Source organism: Symphalangus syndactylus, chromosome 13, assembly GCF_028878055.3.
Source record: "Symphalangus syndactylus isolate Jambi chromosome 13, NHGRI_mSymSyn1-v2.1_pri, whole genome shotgun sequence".
In the NCBI taxonomy this organism is placed as follows: domain Eukaryota; kingdom Metazoa; phylum Chordata; class Mammalia; order Primates; family Hylobatidae; genus Symphalangus; species Symphalangus syndactylus.
In genome coordinates, this window is record NC_072435.2 from 57,353,199 (window position 1) to 57,376,481 (window position 23,283).

Here is a 23,283-nt window from a genome sequence, read left to right on the forward strand (position 1 = left end):
GCTGCCGCCGCTGCCTGAGCCCCAGGACGAAGGGCAGGCTTCGTCTAGTGGGTGTCGGACACCCCAGCTGCCTGAGCCCAGGAGCCCTGGGATGAAGTGGGGGCTGCCCATGCCGACCGCATTCCCCCCAACCTGCCCGCCGCCTAGGGGGAAGCACTGCCCCCTGCCCGGGGAAAGGAATTCACTCCACAGGGATTCTCCTGCTCATTACTCGACCCACGCGCGTGAGTTGGGCTTTGCTCTCTGCCGAGATGACACGTCTAAGAAGCTTAGTCTTCTTTATGCTGTGAATCCTGAGGAAATCCACTTAGATATTCTGTGTTCCCTGATCCGCCACATAATAAGATTCCTTTATCTCTTATTGTCATGGGAAGTATATATTAACTGATTAATATTAATGTGTTGGCCGATTAATATTCATATCTGAACCGATTCGTATTTCACAGGCAACGATACTGAGGAGCGCGGCAGAGCCCAGACAGCTGTCGGTTTTAGGCAGTTCCCAGGGGAGTCGCGGAAGTCGCATCTGACCCTTCCCGCCGCCCCATGTTATGGACACCCTGTCATTAGCGGTGTCTGTCAGGGCTGGTATGCAAGTGTGTTTGGACTCTGATTGTGGCAATTAAAATCCTTGCCATCCAAGACAGCATATTTTATCATTTAAATAGCATTTTACATTCTCCTAACATATTTCCCCAGTAACATTGTTAAATTAGGTGATAAAAGGTTATTTTTTCTTCTGAAGTTGAAATACGTTACCATTATTCCTTATCTTCCTGGAATTAGAAAGGTTTCAGAATTAGTGTTCCAATGGTTTCATTATCAAAATTTGCCAGACTTTATAAAACAAACAACATTTTTTTTGCCCTTGTGTTCAACAAAGGTGGGCAAAGGCTTTGTCTTCTGACATTGGAGACTGCTTTCAGCGTTCAGTGGAGAAAGAAGCCACAGCCCTCCCTGCAGCCAGGGGGGCGCACTGGGGGCTGGGGGAAGGCTCGCTCGCATTTGAATTGGAGCCACCACTGTCACCTGTGCCACTGCCTGGGCATCAGAGGCCACACAGGTCAGGGAGGTCACTCTTGCCTGTGGGGACAGCACAGCCAGAGGCTGCACCTTCACCGGGGGAGTGGCCAGGAGCCTGCCTATGTAGCCTGCATGTAGCTTCTCCATCTCCACTCCTGTCTCCCCTCCAGCACCCCTTTCCAGCCCCAGCCTTTTCTAGGACCCATCTCCAATCTTTTCCTCAGGACCTCTAACACCACCAACTGTCCACCATCTACCTATTATCCTCCCACCATCTTACCATCATCTACCTACCATCTCCCCACCAACCTCCTACCTTCCCCCTACCAACCACCCACCTTCCTCCCACCACCCACCCACCATCCTCCTACCATCCCCCCTCCATCCTCCACCATCCCCCATCTCCTCACCATCCACCTGCCATCCCCTAACCATCCCCCACCAACCTCCCACCATCACCCATCCATCCCCCTACCAACCTCCCACCATCCCCCCACCGCCCACCATCCTCCTACCATCCCCCCTCCATCCCCCACAATCCCCCATCTCCTCACCATCTACCTGCCATCCCCTAACCATCCCCCACCAACCTCACACTATCCCTCTTCCATCCCCCCACCAACCTCCCACCATCCCCCACCACCCCCCCCACCACCCACCATCCTCTTACCATCCCCCTCCATCCCCCACCATCCCCCACCAACTTCCCACCATCCCCACACGGTCCCCACACCACCCACACACCATCCTCCTACCATCCCCACACCACCCACCCACTATCCTCCTACCATCCCCCCTCCATCCCCCACCATCCCCCATCCCCTCACCATGCCCCACCAACCTCCCACCATCCCCACACCAACCACCCACCATCCTCCTATCATCCCCCCACCATCCCCCCATCTCCTCACCATCCTCCCTCCATCCCCCCACCATCCCCCAACAACCTCCCACCATCCCCACACCATCCCCCACCATCCATGTACCATTCCCACACCATCACCCCACTACCCTCTGTGTACCATCCTACCTGCCATCAGTGTGCCCCCCGTGTGCATCTCCCCATCATCAGTGCATCACATCTGACATGGAAGACACCCTTGTGTGGTACAAACCCCCTCCTCACTCACACTTGGCGGTCAAGTGTGCCATGAGCCGGGCCTGGGGCCTCATACCTGCTAATGGACTGCTTTATCCCCGCACCTGGCATCCCCAAGTCACCCTGGTCCATGACCTCTTATGAGCAAACCGTCCTTGCTACAGCACTCTAGGCTGTGGGGCTCTTCCGAGAACACGTTTCTCTCTGGAGGAAGCACACCAGGCAGGATGAGGGACTGTTCTGCTGGGATCAGGGAACCTTGCCGTGCATCTTAACCCTATGCCTGCTCTCATCTTCCCTCTGTTTTTGGTTTGATCCAAGGACAGGATCGACTTTACCAAAGAGGAGGCTCATCCTCTCCCAGACTTCTGACCAGGACGGAGCTTTAGCTGGACTGGTGGGAACAGTCCAGGGTGCTGTGTGGCAGCCCCTCAGGTGTTTGCCCACCTGCATGCCAGCTCCAGCCTCTGCCACGTCTCACAGGGACAACTGTCCCAGATGTCAGAGGCAGGGGTGACAGCCTCTCAGATAGACCAGCTAAGAACAGAGCTGGGAGAGCAAGGCTACCAGTTTCCTCCTGAGCCCAGGCTGGGTTCTACGCAAATCTGTTGTGGATGTGAACCTTGAGGTTGGTTGCAGAGGATGTGAACCTCTGAGATCCTGCTCTGCAGGGCCAGGTCTTGATGGAAAAGGATTCCTTTCTGCTGAGCACCTGAGTGAGAGATGCTGGCTCAGGGGCACCTGTCTGCAGCCTGATCCTCCTTCTTCCGAGCAGCTCAGCCCTGCAGAGCCATCCTAGCCTGGCCCATCTTTGGGTATCTCACTTGCTGATGCAGCAGGGCTAAAGGCTGAAAATGACATTCTCAGGATGCCCACCACCCATGCACCCCCCAGGGGCTCAGGATGGTGCCTTCCTGTCGACTTCTGGATTTCCAAAATCCCTGCTGTCTGCAACCACAGATTTTCACAGAAGCCTCTGGCACTGGAAACTTTCTGATGCCCCTGTCAAAGCTCCCACCACCTGACACACCTGTGCTGTGCTCACCCCGCCCCATACTCCCTGTTACACAGCAGCCCTTCGTTCTGTAATCAACTCCCAGACGAACAGAAAACATGCTAGCAGCCGTTGTAAGCATCCCCCATGTGATTTATTGCCATCATCACAATATTTTGTTGGGAGCTGTAATCCTCCGGACATAAATCAAGTCATTAGAAGGAATGACGTTTAATCCTGCAGAAGATGCTGTGGTGGGCTGAGCAGCAGTGAATCACCTCTCACTGTGAATCACCTCTCACCCTGCTAGTGAATCATTCATTCTAGAAAGAATGGCCCTCCACACACCTACCTGGCCCACTCCTCATCCCTGCCACGCACAGTCATGAAAGACGGAAGGCACGAGCCAGGCTTCTTTGTTTCCCGGAATAGCACATTTCACAACCGCAAAGAGGTGCCCAAAACACATGCCTGGTGCTCCAGACTGGAGCCTGAATTCCTCTGGAAATGCACGCAACCTGGAGGGGCTGCCTCCATGTCTGTGGTGGGCTCTCTTGGTCCCGAGAGCAGCTGCGCTGGTTGGACTTCAAAGGAAGCAGGAAAACAGCTCAGATGTCTTCTTTAGCTCTTCTTTCATGGTGACCCCAGCCGCCCTACCAACAGCCATTACATGGGAGCACATTCCGTTTGCAAAGCCGGCGGGTCTAATTGCAGGGCCTTTGGAGATGTGCAGGCAGAGGCTAAGCAGAGACTTTGAGGCCTTGAAAGGGGAATTCAGGGACCTCGGGCACTGTCTTCCAGGAGCCCAGTAAGCTCCTCCACCCCCACCCAGGCAAACACCGGCTTCCAGTTCCCTGAAAATGGTGCCTCTCATGGAGCAATCGTGCCTCTCTTGGAGCAAAATGCTGGAGAGCGAAGAACGGGAAGGAGGTTGGGTCTTGGCTGACGGATTGCCTTAGAAGACTTCATGTTATTGAATAATGTGAATACTGTGATGATGGCAAATTCCAAGTACACATGAAGATCGTGAAAATTCCAGCTATTTCCAGTGTTTACATCTACTTAATATTCTTGTGCTCAGAGCTAACGAGGCTGGCATTAGGCGGTGACGTGGGCCTGTTTGAAGGATGCTGGAAGTCGCGGGGCTAGGTTGCGTGGTGTGCGTCTGGGCTGCCTCCCAAACCGAGGTATGTGGCCCAGATCTGGCTAATGGACAGTTTCACCCAAGCTCTGTCCTGTTTCCAGCTGACAGCTGCTACCTGCAGGTGCTACTCGAGTTTGTCTCTGGTTCACCATAAGCCAAGGTTGGGTCTTCTCCCCGAAGGGCTCCTCCATTCCCTGAGATCTCCCTGTCTGGGGGTCCTGGCAGCATGCTATGGGGGGAGTCCTCCAGACATTTCCCTCACCCTCACCCCTCATACCCCTGACTCACCAAGCCCTCTAGCCCTCTGGCTTTGTTGTTTTGCAAAATCCAACCTTTCCTTTTCCTACCCCCGCCCAACCTGCCTAAGTTCAGATGTCCCCACTCCTCACCTCCATCATAAGGTAAGAACCTGAATTTATTTTCCCACTTCCTTTTCGGCCTCACTCTTCTCCAAGTTCCCCTGTCATCTCCAGAATGACTTCTGAACATGCAGCCCTCAAGGGTCTCTCCACCCTCCCCACTTTCCCCAACCCTGCAGTCAGCACCCCAGGGCTCTGGAGGCTGTACAGGTACTGAGACGCAAAGGGCCCGTGGTTTAGGTGTGAGTGTGGTATGGGTGTGTGGAGCCAGCCCCGCCTGGCATGGCTGTGAAGGGGCAGTGGAAGACAGGCTATCTGTGCTCCCATGATGGCCTGGGGCCCCCCCCCCGGTCAGCCCACATGGCCCTGTCGGGGCTCCTGCTGCTACAGGGTGCTGGGCTGGGCGGAAGAATAGCTGGCCATGCAGGATGGGTGCAGTGGCTCATGCCTGTAATCCCAGCACTTTGAGAGGCCCAGGCAGGTGGATTGCTTGAGCCCAGGAGTTCAAGACCAGCCTGGGCAACATGGTGAAACCCCGTCTCTACTGAAAACACAAAAATTAGCTAGGCGTGATGGCACGCGCCTGCTACTCTGGAGGCTGAGGCATGAGAATCGCTTGAACCAGGAGATGGAGGTTGCAGCGAGCCAAAACCATGCCACTGTACTCCAGCCTGGGCAACAGAGTGAGAGTCGGTTTCAAAAAAGAAAGAAAGAGAGAGAGAGAAAGGAAGGAAGGAAGGAAGGAAGGAAGGAAGGAAGGAAGGAAGGAAGGAAGGAAGGAAGGAAAGGAGGAAGGAAGGAAGGAAAGGAAGGAGGAAGGAAGGAAGGAAGGGAGGAAGAGAGAAGGAAGGAAAGAAAGAAAGAAAAAGAAAGAAAGAAGAAAGAAAGAAAGAAAGAAAGAAAGAAAGAAAGAAAGAAAGAAAGAAAGAAAGAAAGAAAGAAAAAGCTGGCCATTCAGAAGGGAGCAGAAAGGGGCTCTTGGACAGGTATCCAGGGGAGGTGATGTCCCCACAGCCAGCCACTGACAAGCCCAAGATTGGCATCCATACTCAGGTTTGGTGTCTTTTTTTAAGAGATAGGATCTCACTATGTGGCCCAGACTCAACAAGGGAGCTCAAACTCCTGGGCTCAAGCAATCCTCCTGCCCCAGCCTCCCAAGTAGCTGGGATTCCATGCGTGCACCACCACGCCGTATTATGCTCAAGTTTGACCCCTCAAAGAAGCTGGTATAATCCTCAGGCCAGAGCCTTCCAGAGCTGCTCTTGCCCCAGCCCTTGGCTGGACCTGACTCCAGGTTCAAGGCCCTGCCCTGGGAGATTCACCCCGGCTCTGAACTGTAGACTGCAGCTATCCAGACCCTCAGCAGGGAAGAGCCGGACTGATGGCCAGAGCCCCTGAGTGCTCCCGGCAGTCCCTGGCCTTGTCCTTGGAATCTATGAATTGCCAGAGTCTCTGTTCTGTTCTGGTGGGGTGGGGTGGGGTGGGGTGGGGGGCACACAGGATGACCCCTCAGCTGCAGCTGCCCCTCAGTGTTCCCTGAGATGCCAGAGAGAAGACACTGGAGACGTCGGTGTAGGGGTGGGGGTGGGCCTGGAACTGTAGCTGCCCATTCACTGTGCTTGAGTTGGGGCCGTCACCCAGACTCCGGGACCCCTGTGGGTACAGTCAGTAACCATCAGTGCTCAGCCATCTGGGAGCTCTTCCAAGGATCAGAGCACCCATCCCTGAGCCCCTAGGCAGCCCTTTTCAGTCTGGAGCCCCACTCTCCCCAGGGTGTCTGCAGTGCCCCCCTCAGGCCAGTGCGGCCTGCAGCGGGGGCACTTCAAGAAGCATCACTTAAGACAGATTCACTTTTGTGGCTCTTTAGGGTATCACAGCAACAGCTGTGACAGGCTTGACAGCTCCAGGCCAGCTCAGTAATTGACATGGCAGCCAGAACAATGCATCCCAAGGCCGGCTGGAGCTGGACTGATCATTATCTTGCAGCTGGGCCACCGTGGTAATGAGGCTGCCCTCCTGGCTGCCTGACTCCATTCCAGGGTGAAGAAGGACGTGCTGCCCACGTCTGCCCCTGGAGGGCCTGTCTCAGGGCTGGGCCATTGGGTAGGGGGCACTTTTTCTATAAACCGGCATGTGTTAGCGCATTCTTGCACTGCTATAAATAAATACCTGAGACTGGGCAATTTATAAAGAAAAGAGGTTTCACTAATTCCCTCTCCTCCAACTGCCCTCTGGATGTCTGCACTTGGGAGACCTGTAGTCAGGTCTCCTCAAAGTCAACAGGGATCTGTCCTCCTGCGCAGGGAATAGCATGAGCATTCACTACTGCTAAAGTCAGAAGCCAGCGTCTCCCTCTGCAGTCAGCCAGTCCCAAGTCCTGCTGAGGTAGTGGCGAGTTCAGGCCAACTTGTCCTGGCCCCCAAGGGCCCAGCCCCATGTGACATCAGTAGTTTGAAATCTGCCATGATGGGATTTCAGACCACGGAAATCAGCAAACACTGCAAACCAGGCTGCTCCCCACTCCCACCCCACCCAGAGAGCCAGGTGTTCAACATTTCCCAACACACCCCCATCTCCCGAAATGTCCTTCAACTCTCCCTCCACTGTTTCATCATCCCCTGGGTCCAGGCCTCAAGAGTCTCCTGCCTGGATAGTGACAGCAATCCCCTGACCAACCTTTCTGCTGTGTCTTTGACTCCATCCCGGAACAGTCCTTAAATTCAAAATAACTCCACACCCTAAAGCTCTTTGAGACTCTCCTGGGCCTTAGGAGGTAAGGTCTAGTGCCTTTGCATGGCTGTAAAGCCTCTTTCTTGCCGGCCAGCCATCATGGTTGCCCTTCCTTCCTCCCTCCCACTCTCTTTCTTTCTTTCTTTCTTTCTTTCTTTCTTTCTTTCTTTCTTTCTTTCTTTCTTTCTTTCTTTCTTTCTTTCTTTCCCTTTCCTCCCCTCCCTCCCTCTCTCCCTCCCTCCCTTCCTTCCTTCCTTCCTCCCTTCCTCCCTTCTTCCTTCCTTTCTCTTTTCTTTTCTTTTGAGACAGGATGTCACTCTGTCACCCAGGCTGGAGTGCAGTGGTGCACTCATAACTCACTGCAGCCTCTAACACTTGGACTCAACTGATCCTCCCACCTTAGCCTTCTGAGCAGCTGGGACTACAGGTGCCCATCACTGTGCCCAGCCTAATTTTTTTATTTTTTTTTTAGAGATGGGGTCTCACTATGTTGTTCAGGCTGGTCTCAAACTTCTGGCCTCAAGTAATCCATCCGTCTTGGCCTCCCAAGCACTGGGATTAAAGGTGTAAACCACTACCCGGCCCTGCCTTTTCTTGACACCCTTCAGTCTCTGGACCCATTCCTTCATCCCAGGAGCCTTGCTTTCATGGTGGAAGTCCATGAAGCTCTGCCAGAAATGTCCTCATTACCCTCAGGTGCCAATTTATTGTCACAATCTTCAGGAGCTGTCGCCTGCAACACTGAGCTAGCTAACATGTCAACTGTCCCACATTGCCTGCAATGTCCTCCATGGCTGCCATCACACATGGAGTTGCTGGCCAGTGCCTCTCCTCCTTGCTAGACTGGAAGCTCCACGAGGGCAGGGGCCACACTGTCCCATTCCTGGTTAAGACACTCATCAGTACCTAAGATGCTACTGGCCCGTATAGGTGCTCCATCAATGTGAAGTGAATGGATACATGGTGGCAGATGACGGGACTGTTCCACGTGGTGTGCTGCAAAGTGGAGGCCAGCCAGTTGGTCTTGCTGTCAACATCCCACATGGGAAGCAGAGACAGGGCAAGCCAGGGAGCGACACGGGGTTGTGGGATAGGGCCACGCAGTTTGTTCTTTCTCATTTGCAGTAGCATCCACTAGCTCTGGCTTGTTCTTCCAGGCCCACATGTGTTGAAGGAAGACATGCAGCCAGGCACGGTGGCTCACGCCTTTAATCCCACCACTTTGGGAGGCTGATGCAGGAGGATTGCTTGAGGCCAGTAGTTGCTGGGCAACATAGTGAGACCTTGCCTCTATGAATTTTTTTTTTTTTTTTTGAGACCGTCTCACTCTGTCGTCCAGGCTGGAGTGCAGTGGCAAAATCTCAGCTCACTGCAACCTCCACCTCCCAGGTTCAAGCAAGTCTCATGCCTCAGCCTCCTGAGTAGCTGGGATTACAGGTCTCCACCACCACACTGGCTAATTTTTGTATTTATTAGTGGAGACAGGATTTCGTCATGTTGGTCAGGCTGGTCTTGAACTGCTGACCTCAGGTGATATACCCGCCTCAGCCTCCCAAAGTGCTGGGATTACAGGCATGAGCCAGCACGCCTGGCTAAAATACACACACACACACACACACACACACACACACACACACACATATATATATATATTTTTTAATTAGCTGGGCTTGGCGATGCACACCTGTAGTCCCAGCTACTTGGGAGGCTCAAGTGGGAGGATCGCTTGAGCCCAGGAGCTCACTATATGAGCCATGATCACGCTACTGCACTCCAGCATGGGCAATAGAGTGAGACACTGTCTCAAAAAAGAAAGGAAGGAAGGAAGTGGGGGAGGGAGAGAGGGAAAGGATACATAAAGGAAAGAAGAGGCATGATCTACTGTAAGCCATGTGCCGTGGACTCCTAGAAACCACACAGGGATGTGCACACAACCACACACTCCCCACCCAGGGCACGCTACATCACACACACAGGAAGCAGGCACCTGTGCAGCACAAACGTGTGCTGTGGTGCCTTTCCTCGGCATGCCTAGTGTGACAGACCATAGGACATGCACACCTGATCCCATGAGACATGCACACGTGTAAGGGGTGATGCAGTGGGTGGCGCGGGTGTGCTGGGGTCACGCACACCCTGAACGCTGTAGAGGTCACTGCAGGCTCTGACCGAGGAGTGCTGAGAAGCAGGAGCTGAGGATCCCTCCCTGTAGACAGACAGGGCACCAGCTCAGGACTCCCCTTCCCAACCCACTCAGTGATGGGCAGGTGGGTAGATGTGGCGCAGGCGGGACAGCTGTTGGGCTTGTAGACTGGCTAACCGGCTGACTGGCTGACTGACAGGCAGCTCTGATGCTCAACTTTCTGACAGCTCCAAGGGAATTCATGGCCAAGGCTGAGCTGACAGGAACCACCCAGCTGAATCGTGGATCCTAATCATGAAGGCAAGGGAACAGAATCACTAAACAAAATAAGTGCGGTCAGAGCCGTCAGGCGCTCATCGGCCCGAGACAGGAAGATGCTGGCTCCGCTCCTCTGCAGATGCACCCCAGCGTCGCTGCGCTGGGGGCAGGAGCTGGCTGCAGGAGATTTAGCCCCTGCAAAGGGAACCGGGTGATCAGCATGCCAAGAGCAGCTGGCTTTTAATCAGTGGGCTCTGGCTCTGGCTCTGCCCGGCTTCGTGCCCCATTTCGTGTGCACATTTGTGGATTTGCAAGATGCATATGTTTGGCACATTTTGCCAATGAATTTTTAGCCCATTTTACCAATGAAACAGGTTCAGCAAGGTCAAGGCACTTGTCCAAGGTCACACAGCAGTGGGTGTGTGCGCTCTTAGTTTTCTTTTTTTTTTTTTTTGAGATGGAGCCTTGCTCTGTCACCCAGGCTGGAGTGCAGTGGCATAGTCTCAGCTCACTGCAACCTCCAACCTCCACCTCCCAGGTTCAAGCGATTCTCCTGCCTCAGCCTCCAGAGTAGCTGAGATTACAGGCGCCCACCACCATGCCTGGCTAATTTTTGTATTTTTAGTAGAGACAGGGTTTCACTATGTTGGCCAGGTTCCTGACCTCAGATGATCTGCCTGCCTCAGTCTCCCAAAGTGCTGGAATTACAGGTGTGAGCCACCGCACCTGGCCTGTCCTCTAATTTTTGATGTGCTAAGCCTGCACTAAAAACTACAACTCCACATGGACCCTCCAGGGTGGTCCTCCACATGGTCCACCGAGGGAGGGAGCAAGCCTTTGCTCTGGTCTGAGCCAAAGGTCACTGTGACTGAGTCTGATCATCTCAGAGCCTAGGGGAAGAAGCCCCCCACCCAGAGGCCAAAGCCGGAGGACAGAGGCCAATGCATGACCAGTCCGATTTAGCTCTGCGGCGTGTCTGGCCTGAGTGCCGCCTCCCCTCGAGGTCCACACTCGGACCACAGAGTTGTCATCAGGGCCCAGGGATAGCTGGCACCTGTGCTGGGGCAGCCCGGCAACCTGGAGCCCCACATACCTGTCCCATGTCTTAGGGCAGCAGGTGGCTGTGACTGTGACAAAGGCTGGTCTCCAGGCTGTGCCCTGGGGACCCAGCAGAGACTGTAAGAGGTTGGATTTTCCCATGAACACAGGTGAGAATTGAAGGCCCTTGGGTGAGGCTTTTTTCCGGGCAAACTCTGTGCCCAGGAGTCCAGGCTGCCCGCTCATTGCTGCATGTGTTGAAACTTCAGTTTTGCATCTAATTTGCATATGAACACCCTGCCCCAGATGGAAGATGCAGTTCACAATGAGGCAGTCAGAGGCCCATGGGGACGATGTGCCCCTCAGCCCTGGGCCAGCGGAGACCTCACAAGGGCAGAGCCTGAGCCGGTGGGAGAGGAGCCAGAGAAGGTGTGGCCCGGTCCCAAAGCAGGCCCTGGCCTGGCGTACTGTGGATGGCCCCGGCCTGGTGTACTGTGGATGGCGAAAGGAGCTGGCAGAGCAAGGCTTCATGGCCGCCCAGGCAGGGCTGGGGGTGGACAGACTCCCCCAGTGGGATTGCCCCCATCTGCATCTAGCTAGGGGGCTGGCACCTGCTGCCCAGATGCGCGGGCCCTTCCCAGCTGGGAGGCTCCAGCCTGAACCCTGGGCCCAGCTTCTGGGAAGCCCCATACCCTTCCTCATGTCCAAGGCCAGCTGTCAGTCCAGAAAGCACCAGCCTTTCCACAGGCATTGATGGGCATTGTGCCAGAATGACACAGATGGACACGACGCAGGCCTGCCCCAAACACACCGAGAACCAACAACCCTTCACTACTGATCAGCAGGCAACCTAAACCAGCAGACAAGCTGTTTCTTCACCTCCTTCAGGCTATCCTGCTCTGTCTTCAGAACATCCAGCTGGGCGTGGTGGCTCATGGCTGTAATCCCAGCACTTTGCGAGGCCAAAGCGGGAGGATCATTTGAGCCCAGGAGTTCAAGACTGCAGTGAGCCAGGATTATGCCACTGCACTCCAGCCTGGGCGACTGAGCAAGACCTCGTCTCTTCAAACAACAAACAAAAAAACACTCTTAAAGCCCCATGAGATCACATGAGTCCCTGTCTGTACTGGGTCAAATTGGGTGCCCGCCCCACCCTCAAAAAATGCTCAATCCCAGCTCCCTGTGCTTGTAAACTGTGACCTTGTAGGGTCTTTGCAGATGTAATCAAGTTGAGGCCACTAGAGTGGGCCCTTTTTAAAAAAATTTTATTTCCATAGGTTTCTAGGGAACAGGTTGTGTTTGGTTACATGGGTAAGTTCTTTAGTGGTGATTGGTGAGATTTTGATGCACCCATAACTGGAGCAGTGTACACTGCACACAATTTGTAGTTTTTATCCCTCACCCCTTTACCACCCTTTCCTAAAGTTCCCAAAATCTACTGTATCATTCTTATGCCTTCGCATCCTCATAGCTCAGCTTCCACTTGTGAATGAGAACATACAGTGTTTGGTTTTCCATTCCTGAGTTATTTCACTTAGAATAATAGTCTCCAGTCTCAGCCAGGTGGCTGCGAATGCCATTAATTCATTCCTTGTTATGGCTGAGTACTATTCCATCATATATATATATATGTTTCTTTATCCACTCGTTGACTGATGGGCATTTGGGTTGGTTGAGTGGGCCCTATTTTAATATGACCGGTGTCCTTATAAGAAGAGGAGAAGAGACACACGTGTGCAGCAGCCGTGTGAAGATGAAGCAGAGATTGATCTCCTGTTGTTGCAAGCCAAGGAACACCTGGGCTGTTGAAAGCTGGAAGAGTCGAGGAAGCATCAACCCCCACCCAAGAGGCAGTGGAAGGAAAGTGGCCCTGCCGGCACCTTCATTTCAGACATCTACACTTCAGAACTGTGAGAGAACACGTTTTTGTCATTTTAAGCCCCCCAGTTTGGGATACTTTGTTACAGCAGCTGCAGGAACAAACCAAGGCACCTCCCGTGATGGTTAATTATATACGTCACCGTGCCTAAGCCGTGGTGCCGCAGGGTTTAGACAAACACCAGTCTTTGTGTGTGTGTGTGTGTGTGTGTGTGTGAGAGAGAGAGAGAGAGAGAGAGAGAGACGGAGTCTCACTCTGTTGCCAGGCTAGAGTGCAGTGGCGCGATCTCGGCTCACTGCAACCTCCACCTCCTGGGTTTAAGCGATTCTCCTGCCTCAGACTTTTGAGTAACTGGGACTACAGGCACGCGCCACCATGCTCAGCTACTTTTTGTGTTTTTCGTAGAGATGGGGTTTCACAATGTTGGCCAGGATGGTCTTGATCTCTTGTGGTCTCGCGATCCACCCGCCTTAGCCTCCAAAGTGCTGGGATTACAGGTGTAAGCCACCGTGCCCAGCCGCGAGTGCATTTTTTAGATGTGATTTGCTGTAAAATGTGTAGCCTTTGAGTAGAGGAAATGACCTTCCACAACGTGGGTGGGCTTCATCCAATTAGTTGTAGGCCTGAAGAAAAAAGAGTGAAGTTCCCCAAGTAGGAGGGAGTCTCGGACTGCCTTCCTGTGCAAGCTGCGGCACCAGGTCTTCCCTGGGTCTCCAGCCTGCTGGCAGATTTTAGATTGCCAGCCCCCAGAATCACATGAGCCAATTTCTTAAAATCAACCCCCCTCGCTCTCTCCTCTCTCTCTCTCCCCTTCCTTCTCCTCTCCTTTCCTCCTTCTCTCCTCTCCCTATCTCGCTTCCCTCCCTCCTTCTCCCCTCCTCACCCTCTACCTCTCCTTTCCCTCTCTCTTTCTCTCTGTCTCTTTCCTGCCTCCATATATATCACCTGTGGGCTCTCTGTCTCTCTGATAACCCTAACTAGCACGCCCCCCCCCAATTCAGAGCCCTCCATACTTCCCATGGAGCAGAGCCTGGCATTTCCCTCGGGCCTCTCTCCCCCAACCCACCCCTCTTCTCTCCTGCCAGCACCCTGCACTCGGGGCAGGCCATCTGTAGCTCAGCACTGCACTGTGAGGTCAGGTGTGTGACCGGCCGTGGGGCTGCCCCAGGGCTCGGAGGCCTTTCTCGTGTGCACCCTAGGTTTGGGAGCCGCTTCTTCCTAATGGGGGCGTGGAAGCAGCAGGGCAGAGGCCGGCAGCCTGGGCTGTCCGGGACAACAGTGTTCATCCCACCAGATGCCGCTGTAAGGAGTCCAGGTGGGGCCGAAGCTCAGAATCAGGGTACTGCACGTGCGGGGGACCAAGATGCAGTCGGGACCTTGCCTTCAGGGAACTCCCCGCCCCCAGTTGGGCCAGCCTGAGCCAAGAGAGCCAAAAGTCCTGGAGGCTCCCTGGCCTGTTGGACAATGGAAGTGGACGTGGAGTGGACAGCGCCAATGGGTGTGGGGCAACCTACCAGCAGACTCAGCCATCAGAAGCCCCGGGCACATGGAAACGTGGCCACACAAACGGCTGCATCAGGAAATCCCAAAAGACCAAGAAGCACGACTCAAACTCCACAACAGACAGGGACCTGGGAATGGCACGGCCGCTCCTGCCCTCCTTCCCCAGTTCTCTCCCATGCCCGTCCCTCTGCAGATTTGACTCCTTAAGGACAGTCGCAGTGATGGGAGTGGCGGACCCTCCCATCATCACCCATCAGGGCTCGGGGCTGGGACATGAGCAGCCAATGCAGCTGTCACTCTCCCAGGAGTGAGCCACCTGGGGCTGGGGGAGGCCAAGGGCTCATTTGAGACACCTGGGTCCTGTCCTCACCTGTCAGTGCTGCCTGTCTACAGGGCCTGACGAAAAGGCTGCTCCCCAGTTACCACCCTCCATGGCTCCTGGGCAGTAGGGATTGGGGCTTTTGTGTGGCACCCTGCACGTCTTCCTCCTGTGAGTCTAGAGAGGAGCAGGCAAGAGACCCTTCTCCTTGGACATGCTGGTATAGCCCCCTCCCCGACTCTGCCCCAAACCCAGGCCTGATGACTAAGAAAATGGCCTCACACACTCATCAGCCTCTGCCTCTCCTCTATCAGGAGGCTTTTCAGCTGAACGCTGAGAACTTCAGCCAATGAAGAGTTCACACCATGGAGCACATTTGGCAGTGCCCATAACTCACGCCTTGTTTATTCTCATCGATGCTCTTATCATAGCGCATGTGTTCCAGCCACTCCACGCATGTCATCTGTCCAGAAAGAGAAAGTGCTTGTTTATTTCTTACTGTGAGGGGGGATGGAGCTCCCTTACAGACTGTGAACGTTATATTGAGAGGAGAAGAGAGGTAACTCAAGACACCGAAAGTGGGGTGTGCGTGGTTGGTCGTGGATTCTGTCACAGGGGTGGAGGTGGGGAGGCAGGGAAGGTGCATGGCAGCATTGGTGGTGTTGGATGGAAGAGGAGGTGGGTTGTGGCTGGAGTTGCTCTGCAAGGCCACTGATGTTATCTAGATTGTACGTTTTATTTGGGGGCTTGAGAGGGTCTGGAGGTGGTTATACTGAGGCCAAAACTCCTTCCCACCTATAAGTCCCCCCCACGGCACTGGTACCACTGACCCCTGGTGGCAAACCTTCCTCATCCTCGTGAGCCCTTAGCTGCCCTTCCCTGAGCGCTCATTGAGCTGTCCAGGGTCCTGACGTGCAGCCCACTTGGGGATGTGCAGACCCCTGCCCCAGGATACCTAAGGTTTCTCCTGATTTTCACTTGCCCAGAGCCAGCAGTGGTCTTTGCTTCAGCCTTTATCTGAGTGGTGCGTGGAAGAGCAGCTTTCTTCCTAGTAGGGACGCTAGGCTCATAGCAAACGGGAGGTCCCTTTAGATTTCCTTCATTATGTTTCTTCTTTATTCAAAAGTGAACTTGTGGCCAGGTATGGTGGCTCGCACCTATAATTCCAGCCCTTTGGGAGGCCGAGGCAGGAGGATCGCTTGAGGCCAGGCGTTTGAGACCAGCCTGGGCAACATAGGAAGACCCCATCTCTATTTCTAAAATAAATGTAATTTTTTTCTTTTTCTTTATTTTATTTTATTTTATTTTTGAGACAAAGTCTTACTCTGTTGCTCAGGCTGTAGTGCAGTGGTGTGATCTCAGCTCACTGCAATCTCTGCCTCCTGGGTTCAAGTAATTTTCATGTCTCAGCCTACTGAGTAGCTGGGATAACAGGCATGCACCACCACACCCAGCTATTTTTTTTTGTATTTTTAGTAGAGATGGGGTTTCACTATATTGGCCAGGCTAGTCTCGAACTCCTGGACTCAAGTGATCAGCCCATCTCAGCCTCCCAAGTGCTGGGATGACAGGCATGAGCCACTGTGCCCGGCAGTAAATTTTAAAAAATGTTAAGGTGAGCTTGTGGGGATAGGGCTAATCTTTGCCCGATAAGCTGCCATAAGTCTAAGGGTTGGGAATAGCTTATGGCAAACCCAGGCTCTACTTAAGATGTTACTGATCTCTCATTCTCCACAAGGCAATTTTTCCTTTCAAAGGAGGAAGTTGCAGGCAGGTTGGCTTTATGGACACATGTAAACAGGAAATCAGGAGACTCGCCCAGCTCCAGGCTTTGTCTAGAAGGAACTTTTCCTCTAGTTCATGCCAAGGGCTCTAGCTCAGCGAGCATTAGAGTGGGACAGCCCCAGAAGCTTAGGCTCAGAGTCCAGAGGTCCAGGAGACAGTGTCCCCCTGTCCAGTCCTCACAGGTAAAATGGAACAGGACCACAGCCCACTGCCCTCCGAGGCTGTGGGGACAGTGCCAGTGGGAGGTCATGGCCTTAGGGGCTGCAACCTGAACAAGCACGTGGCTTTCCATCTTCCCCCCGACTGGCAGGATCCCTTTTGGAAGTGGCTTCTCAGCCCCACTCTTGGCCAAATCTGGCATGACTCATTTGCTCCAGAAAAGGAATATATAAGCACCGTCACACCTTGACGAGATGACAGGAGTGACAAGCAGAGTGATTTCCCATATCTGAGATTTCGAGGAGGAGAGGTGGTTTAGCAGAGCCAGCTGCCATAACCAGAAGAAAATAATTAAGGAAGTCTGGCAGAGTAGAGGAAAACCAAGTGGTGCGGTGGGTCCCTTCTAGTGAAGGGAGCTGTCATCATCAGCTGCGGGAGAGAAAAGAGCTCTGGAGGCTCGTGCTGGGACAGCTGCAGTAATGATGGGATGGGGAAGAGGAGGGGGTGGCTGTCAAGGAGGGAAATAGACTCTGGGGATGGCGGGGGGTGTTAGTGAGCAGTTTGATTCTAAAGACTCCTCTTGCAGGCCAGGCACCTGCTGCTTATACCCCATACCCTGAGTGGTGCAGCCAGGTCTACTTGGAGCTTCCCCTCAGTCTCCAAGGAAGAGTCTAGAAGGCCTGTTTCAAAGATCCCCCACATGCACACATGTGCACATAAGCTTGGGAGTGCCCAGGAAGATGGGGCCGCTCTGCCCTTTGCCCAGGGGAGAGCATACCCTTGTTCCCAGCCCAAAGGGACAAGAGGAAGAAAGATGAAATGTGTCCCAGTTCTGCCTGCATTTCTGCCTCTCTTGAGACTTGAGGAAGTTTCGGGCAAGCTCAGGGAATTCAGGCTGTCCATCCCAGGGCTGACCTTGCATCCCCTTCCTGGCCTGCTAATGACTGAAGGAGATGTGCAGGCACAGCCTCAGCCTTAGACTATCTGGGGCATGGCAGTGGCTGAGTCTGTAAAACTGGACCCCATGGAGAAATCCACAGAATCTCTGGCTCAGGGAAGACCTGGATATCCCTTCACCAGCTGGGCTCCTGCCACTGGACCTCTGCCCAGGACGTGGAGACAGCCAGGAAAGTGGTGGGACACTGGAACCCCCCTCCCGCAGGCAGCAGCCAGGATTTGCTCAGGTGTGGTCGGGCACGGTGCCCCGGCATGCCAGCCAGAAGATCCAGCTCTCTGCTTAAGGGATAGCTGGCTCTGATGGTGACCATGGCTTTTGGCAGAGCCTCAGGACAAAAATGTCCACCCACATGGCACCGGAACAGAAAGAGCCCCTGAGTCCTCGGTGGCCAGGTAGGGACTGGGGAAGGAGGCTCCAGCTCTAAATAGATTCCCCCGAAAGGGAATATCCTTGTCCTCCTGGGACTTTCCCCCAAACCAGACCAAACAAGGTATGACACAGAATCTTCTGCTCTGGCCAAAGGTTCACCTCACCAGAGCTTGTTTCTTGAGTGAGTCCAGCCCAGGCATGGGGCTCCTTGGTGGGCGGAGGGGATGTTCCAGAGCATGGCCAGTGATGCACTGGTCTCTCTCTGTCTTCCTGAGGTCATCAGTAAGTTAACGCTGGACAATTACCCTCTACCTGGGCACTGCTTAGGGCTTTGGGGGAGACCAGGGTGAGCAAGATATGCTCAGCTCACCCCAGAACTCCAGAGCCAGCCGAGAAGGCCAAGGTCACAAAGCAAATGCCCAGGTTAGGGAACTTCCTGGAGCAAGAGGAGAAGAAGCACGTTCCATTCCTAGGCCTGGTGTGTGCAAAGGTGTGGGTGTGAATATGTCATATTCCAAGCATGGAGAATCCATAGTGGCCAGAACTGGGGCGTGGTTGATGGGGTGTGGAGAGAGGGTGGATCGAGCTTTCTGAAGGGTCCTTTCCCTGTGACTTAATGACACGGTGGGGTGCAGGAGGAGGTGGCCAGCCAGAGTCCTGGCTGCTCCACAGGGCAGGTGTGTGGGTACACCTCGGCAGGGTGCCTTTCCAGACCTCGTAGGTCACATCAGGAGGCAGGCGTGATGCAGAGAAGAGAGCCTCAGCTGCGAGCCAGTGGGACCACATGTTTGCTGCGTCCCCATTTTCTGCATGGGTAGCGGATGGAGGGGCTCCAGCACTGAGCCATGCCCTAAGCTGCCTTTGCCTAGAGCCTACCCCAAGATCCCTCCAGCCTGGATGTCCACAGCCAGCAGCCCATAAGCAGTTCCCTGGGAGCCACGTGGCAGATCCGCTGCTAATACTGTCCTCTCCTCTGTTTGCTTTTCAGGAATAAAGTTCAACATCAGGCCAAGGCAGCCCCACCACGTAAGTTTCGAGAGTCAGATAAATCTCAGTGCACACAGCCCCTGGGAAACTGGGGAGGGCTGGGAAGAAAATTAGGAGCTCACGTTGAATCCATTCTTGGAAAGAAAAATGTGTCCAGCCTTTCCCAGGAGCCTTGGGAACAAAGCCTAGGGCTCTGGACCCATGAATTTCCCTTTCTTGTTAGAAGGCTTCTTTGCACGGTGCTAATAGAGGCCGTAAATCTGAGCCCGCCTGCAGGCCACCTATTCCCGCCACCCTCGCCCAGCCCAGGTTCCTGGGAGGACCGCGCCATCTTGTGGCCGAAATGACACTTGCACCTCAGCGGAAGGGAGGCCTTTGGGTGCTGGGCCAGGGCTCAGACTGGAGAGTTCTCACCTACAGGTGTCCCCATCACCTGAGAGGGACAGGAACCCCAGCCGTGGTGAGAGTCTGACCTGTGTGGCCTTCAGTGCCCAGCTGTCCTTTCCACTCAGATAACCACTTCTCTTCTTGCTCCAGGACCTCCCACCAGGCCGCTCTCAGGATGGTGACTTGAAGGCACCCACAGAGAGGGTCACTCGGGACTTGTCCAGTGGGGCCCCGAGGGGCCGCAACCAGCCAGCCCCTGACCAGCCTCAACCCCCGCTGCAGAGGGGGACCCGTCTGCGGCTCCGCCAGCGTCGTCGCCGTCTGCTCATCAAGAAAATGCCAGCTGCTGCGACCATCCCGGCCAACAGCTCGGGCGCGCCCTTCATCCGGCCAGGACCCGGGATGCTGGATGGCCGCTGGGTCAGCCTGCACCGGAGCCAGCAGGAGCGCAAGCGGATGATGCAGGAGGCCTGCGCCAAGTACCGGGCGAGCAGCAGCCGCCGGGCAGTCACGCCCCGCCACGTGTCCCGTATCTTCGTGGAGGACCGCCACCGCGTGCTCTACTGCGAGGTGCCCAAGGCCGGCTGCTCCAACTGGAAGCGGGTGCTCATGGTGCTGGCCGGCCTGGCCTCGTCCACTGCCGACATCCAGCACAACACCGTCCACTATGGCAGCGCCCTCAAGCGCCTGGACACCTTCGACCGCCAGGGTATCTTGCACCGTCTCAGCACCTACACCAAGATGCTCTTTGTCCGCGAGCCCTTCGAGAGGCTAGTGTCCGCCTTCCGCGACAAGTTCGAGCACCCCAACAGCTACTATCACCCGGTCTTCGGCAAGGCCATCCTGGCCCGGTACCGCGCCAATGCCTCTCGGGAGGCCCTGCGGACGGGCTCTGGGGTGCGTTTTCCCGAGTTCGTCCAGTACCTGCTGGACGTGCACCGGCCCGTGGGGATGGACATTCACTGGGACCATGTCAGCCGGCTCTGCAGCCCCTGCCTCATTGACTACGATTTCGTAGGCAAGTTCGAGAGCATGGAGGACGATGCCAACTTCTTCCTGAGCCTCATCCGCGCGCCGCGGAACCTGACCTTCCCCCGGTTCAAGGACCGGCACTCGCAGGAGGCACGGACCACGGCGAGGATCGCCCACCAGTACTTCGCCCAACTCTCGGCCCTGCAACGGCAGCGCACCTACGACTTCTACTACATGGATTACCTGATGTTCAACTACTCCAAGCCCTTTGCAGATCTGTACTGAGGGGCGCTGCAGCTGGCTGGGGCCGCCCTGCCCCGGTCACTCACCTGTGCTCCCGGGCATCCTCCTGTCCCTGGCTCCTCATCCCGGGAGCAACAGGGCTCTGAGGACGTGAGGAGCCATCGCTGTGGGAGGCAGCAGGCCCTAGGTGGGGGGCAGAGGCGCCCAGCCTTGGATGGGGACCCCAGCCCCTGGCCTGTACCTGTTTCCTCATTCCTTGGCTGAGGGAGAGGCTGAGAACTGGGCAGACACCCCGGGAGCTCAGCCAACAGTTTTGATGAGCAGGGAAGTCTGAGGCCCAGAGGACGGGGGCCCCAGCAGTAAGGGATGTCCCGCACTCCCTTAGCCATTGCCTTGGACCAAACCACGTGGTTTGCAGCTTTTCTACAAGCCAGGGAGGAGGTTCCCTTGGATTAAGGTTCCAAATAAAGCACATGGTTTCCAGAGCAGCGGTGTGTACTCTGTGGTGGCGTGGGAGCACGTGGACCCTGGACTGGGCTTTCTGGGACTCCTTCTGCCTTCCCCAGGCAGCTTGAGCCAGGTGCTGCAGGCCCCACTGCAGAGAAGTCCAGTTCAGGAGCAGCCTCATGGGAGGAGAGCACAGAGGACCCAGTGGCTCTCAGCTAGGGCCTACAGGTGTCTGAGGCTAGGTCCCAGTCAACTGGGGTGCTTCCGTCTCAGTCCTGGCACATTAATCCTGAAAGGAAAAGATAGGCCTGTTCCTATGGGGGCCTCCTGCGGTGTCTTATCAGTCCACCTTGCAGGGGCCTCTGGGGACTGCCAGAGCAGTGGCCAGCTCTCCAGGCAAGCTGCCAATTAGGGCTGAGGCCGAGGCCAGGGGGCACGGAGCATGCATCTCAGCAGGTGTGGTGCTCCCAGTAGGAAGCAAGGCTGTCCCTGGCTTTCTGCACCTCTGAGCCAAGCAGGACTCTGGCCTGAGGCTGTCATCTGCAGACACTCACCCTGATCCCTGGCCCCACTCACCTGACAAAACCACCTCAGGGCTATCAGGATGCACAAGCTCTGGAGGAGGAGAGGAGAAGCCATAGAGGAAATTTCTCCAAAAGCATACGTGTTCACACCAGAGAGGGCTCCAGAAGTGTCAGCAGCCATGGTAGTTCTGGGAAGGTCTGGGAGATGTTTGTTGGAGTGTTGACTGTGGGCATGAGTGCGGCTGCATTTGGGTTTTGTTTGTGATGGGAAGGGCTGCCTGACTCTCGAGTCTCTGCCCTCTGTCAGCCTGTCTGCAGGAGCCTCTGCATGCCCTCCTGGGTCGTTCTGTGGGTTGCTCTGTGGGCCCTCTCAGGAGGCTGCCCTCCATCTGTCCCCACTTGCTAGGGGAGATGCTGCTGATTCTCCACGTGGAGGTGCCACTGGATCCCTGGGTGGACCCCCAGGTGGAGGCCCTGCTGATTCCCAGGTGGAGGAACTGCCAGATCCCCAGGTGGAGGAACTGCTGGATCCCCAGGTGGAGGAATGACTGGATCCACAGGTAGAGGGACTGCTGGATCCACAGGTGGAGGAACTCCTAGATCCCCAGGTGGAGGAAATACTGATTGCCAGGTGGAGGAACTCCTGGATCACCAGGTGGAGGAACGACTAGATCCCCAGGTGGAGGAACGACTGGATCCCCAGATGGAGGAACTCCTGGATCCCCAGATGGAGGAACGACTGGATCCCCAGATGGAGGAACGACTGGATCCCCAGGTGGAGGAACTGCTGATCCCCAGGTGGAGGAAATACTGATCGCCAGGTGGAGGAACTGCTGATCCCCAGGTGGAGGAAATACTGATTGCCAGGTGGAGGAACTGCTGGATCCACAGGTGGAGGAACTGCTGATCCCCAGGTGGAGGAAATACTGATTGCCAGGTGGAGGAACTGCTGGATCCACAGGTGGAGGAGCTGCTGATCCTCAGTTGGAGGCGCTCCTGTGTTACTAGTTGGAGGTGCTTCTGGAATCTCCCCAGGCTCACATCAACCTGAGCTGCTCCATCTCCTTTTCTGCCTCCACCTTGGACCCTGGAACCTTGCAAAGAGGAACAAGGCACTGAGCCTTCCTCCTGCCCCTTCGCGGTAACATCCATCCAGGAGATCTGAGAAGCAGGGAGACCTCCCTCGGGTTCCAGCTGGAAGCGGCTTGGACCATCTGACAGAAGTGACCCAGAGGGGCAGGGAAGAGGCTGTGGTCAGGGCCTGGGGAACTCTTGGGACCCATGGAAGCTGAGACGGCAGATGCTGAGGGGCCCAGAAAGCCAGAGCAGCTGCCATGCACCTTAGCCAGGACCAGGGTCCATGTGAGAGGAGACAGGGAAGTGCCTGGCTGAGGACGATCTAGAAAGAGGTGCCCTGGGTCCCAGTGCTAAAACGTGAGACCACGTTCGTGTGCATGAAAGTGTCCCTGGTCATGGGTGCATTTGGTGAAGCCAGAGGCAGTGCCCCTATGGCATCTGCTCAGCAGGGAACGCCTGGACTCTCTGCTGAGACAGCATCTGGGAGCGGCTTGGAGACAGTGAGGACGGCACTGCCCCTCCCCTGGGTGAGCGCGTGTGTGCATCTGCATGTGTGTGTGGGGGGAAAAGGCGTGTGCACTTGTATCATCTCTCAGAGACACGCCGGCTCAAGCTGGACAGACGTGGACACACAACACATCCGTCAGTGGGGGGCTTTTGTTGCAGGTGGTGGTGACAGAAGACAGGTGCAGGCAGTGACCATGATCACCACTTGACGGCCCTGAGAGTGACCTCCAACTGAAGGCCAGAGGCCCAGCCTGGAGACCACCCCAGCTCCAACCCCCAACCCCAGCTCCAAACCTCACAGGGCTCAGGAAGAGCGGACTCAGTGCAGTGGTAGGGAAGTATGTGTATGTGCGTGTGTGCATGTGTCTGTGTGTGTGTC

The 23,283-nt window shown here is 55.3% G+C and overlaps 1 protein-coding gene across 1 annotated transcript in view; it reads left to right on the forward strand.

Moving 5' to 3' along the window:
* Nucleotides 1-20,837, forward strand: part of CHST8 (carbohydrate sulfotransferase 8) — a 90,250-nt gene extending 69,413 nt beyond the window's left edge. Inside the window, exons 3-4 of the mRNA XM_055238121.2 lie at nt 18,749-18,786; nt 19,285-20,837. Coding sequence (XP_055094096.1) covers nt 18,749-18,786; nt 19,285-20,391 — 1,145 coding nt within the window. The 3' untranslated portion in view covers nt 20,392-20,837. The remainder of the gene's footprint in view (nt 1-18,748; nt 18,787-19,284) is intronic.
* Nucleotides 20,838-23,283: the final 2,446 nt, after the last annotated feature.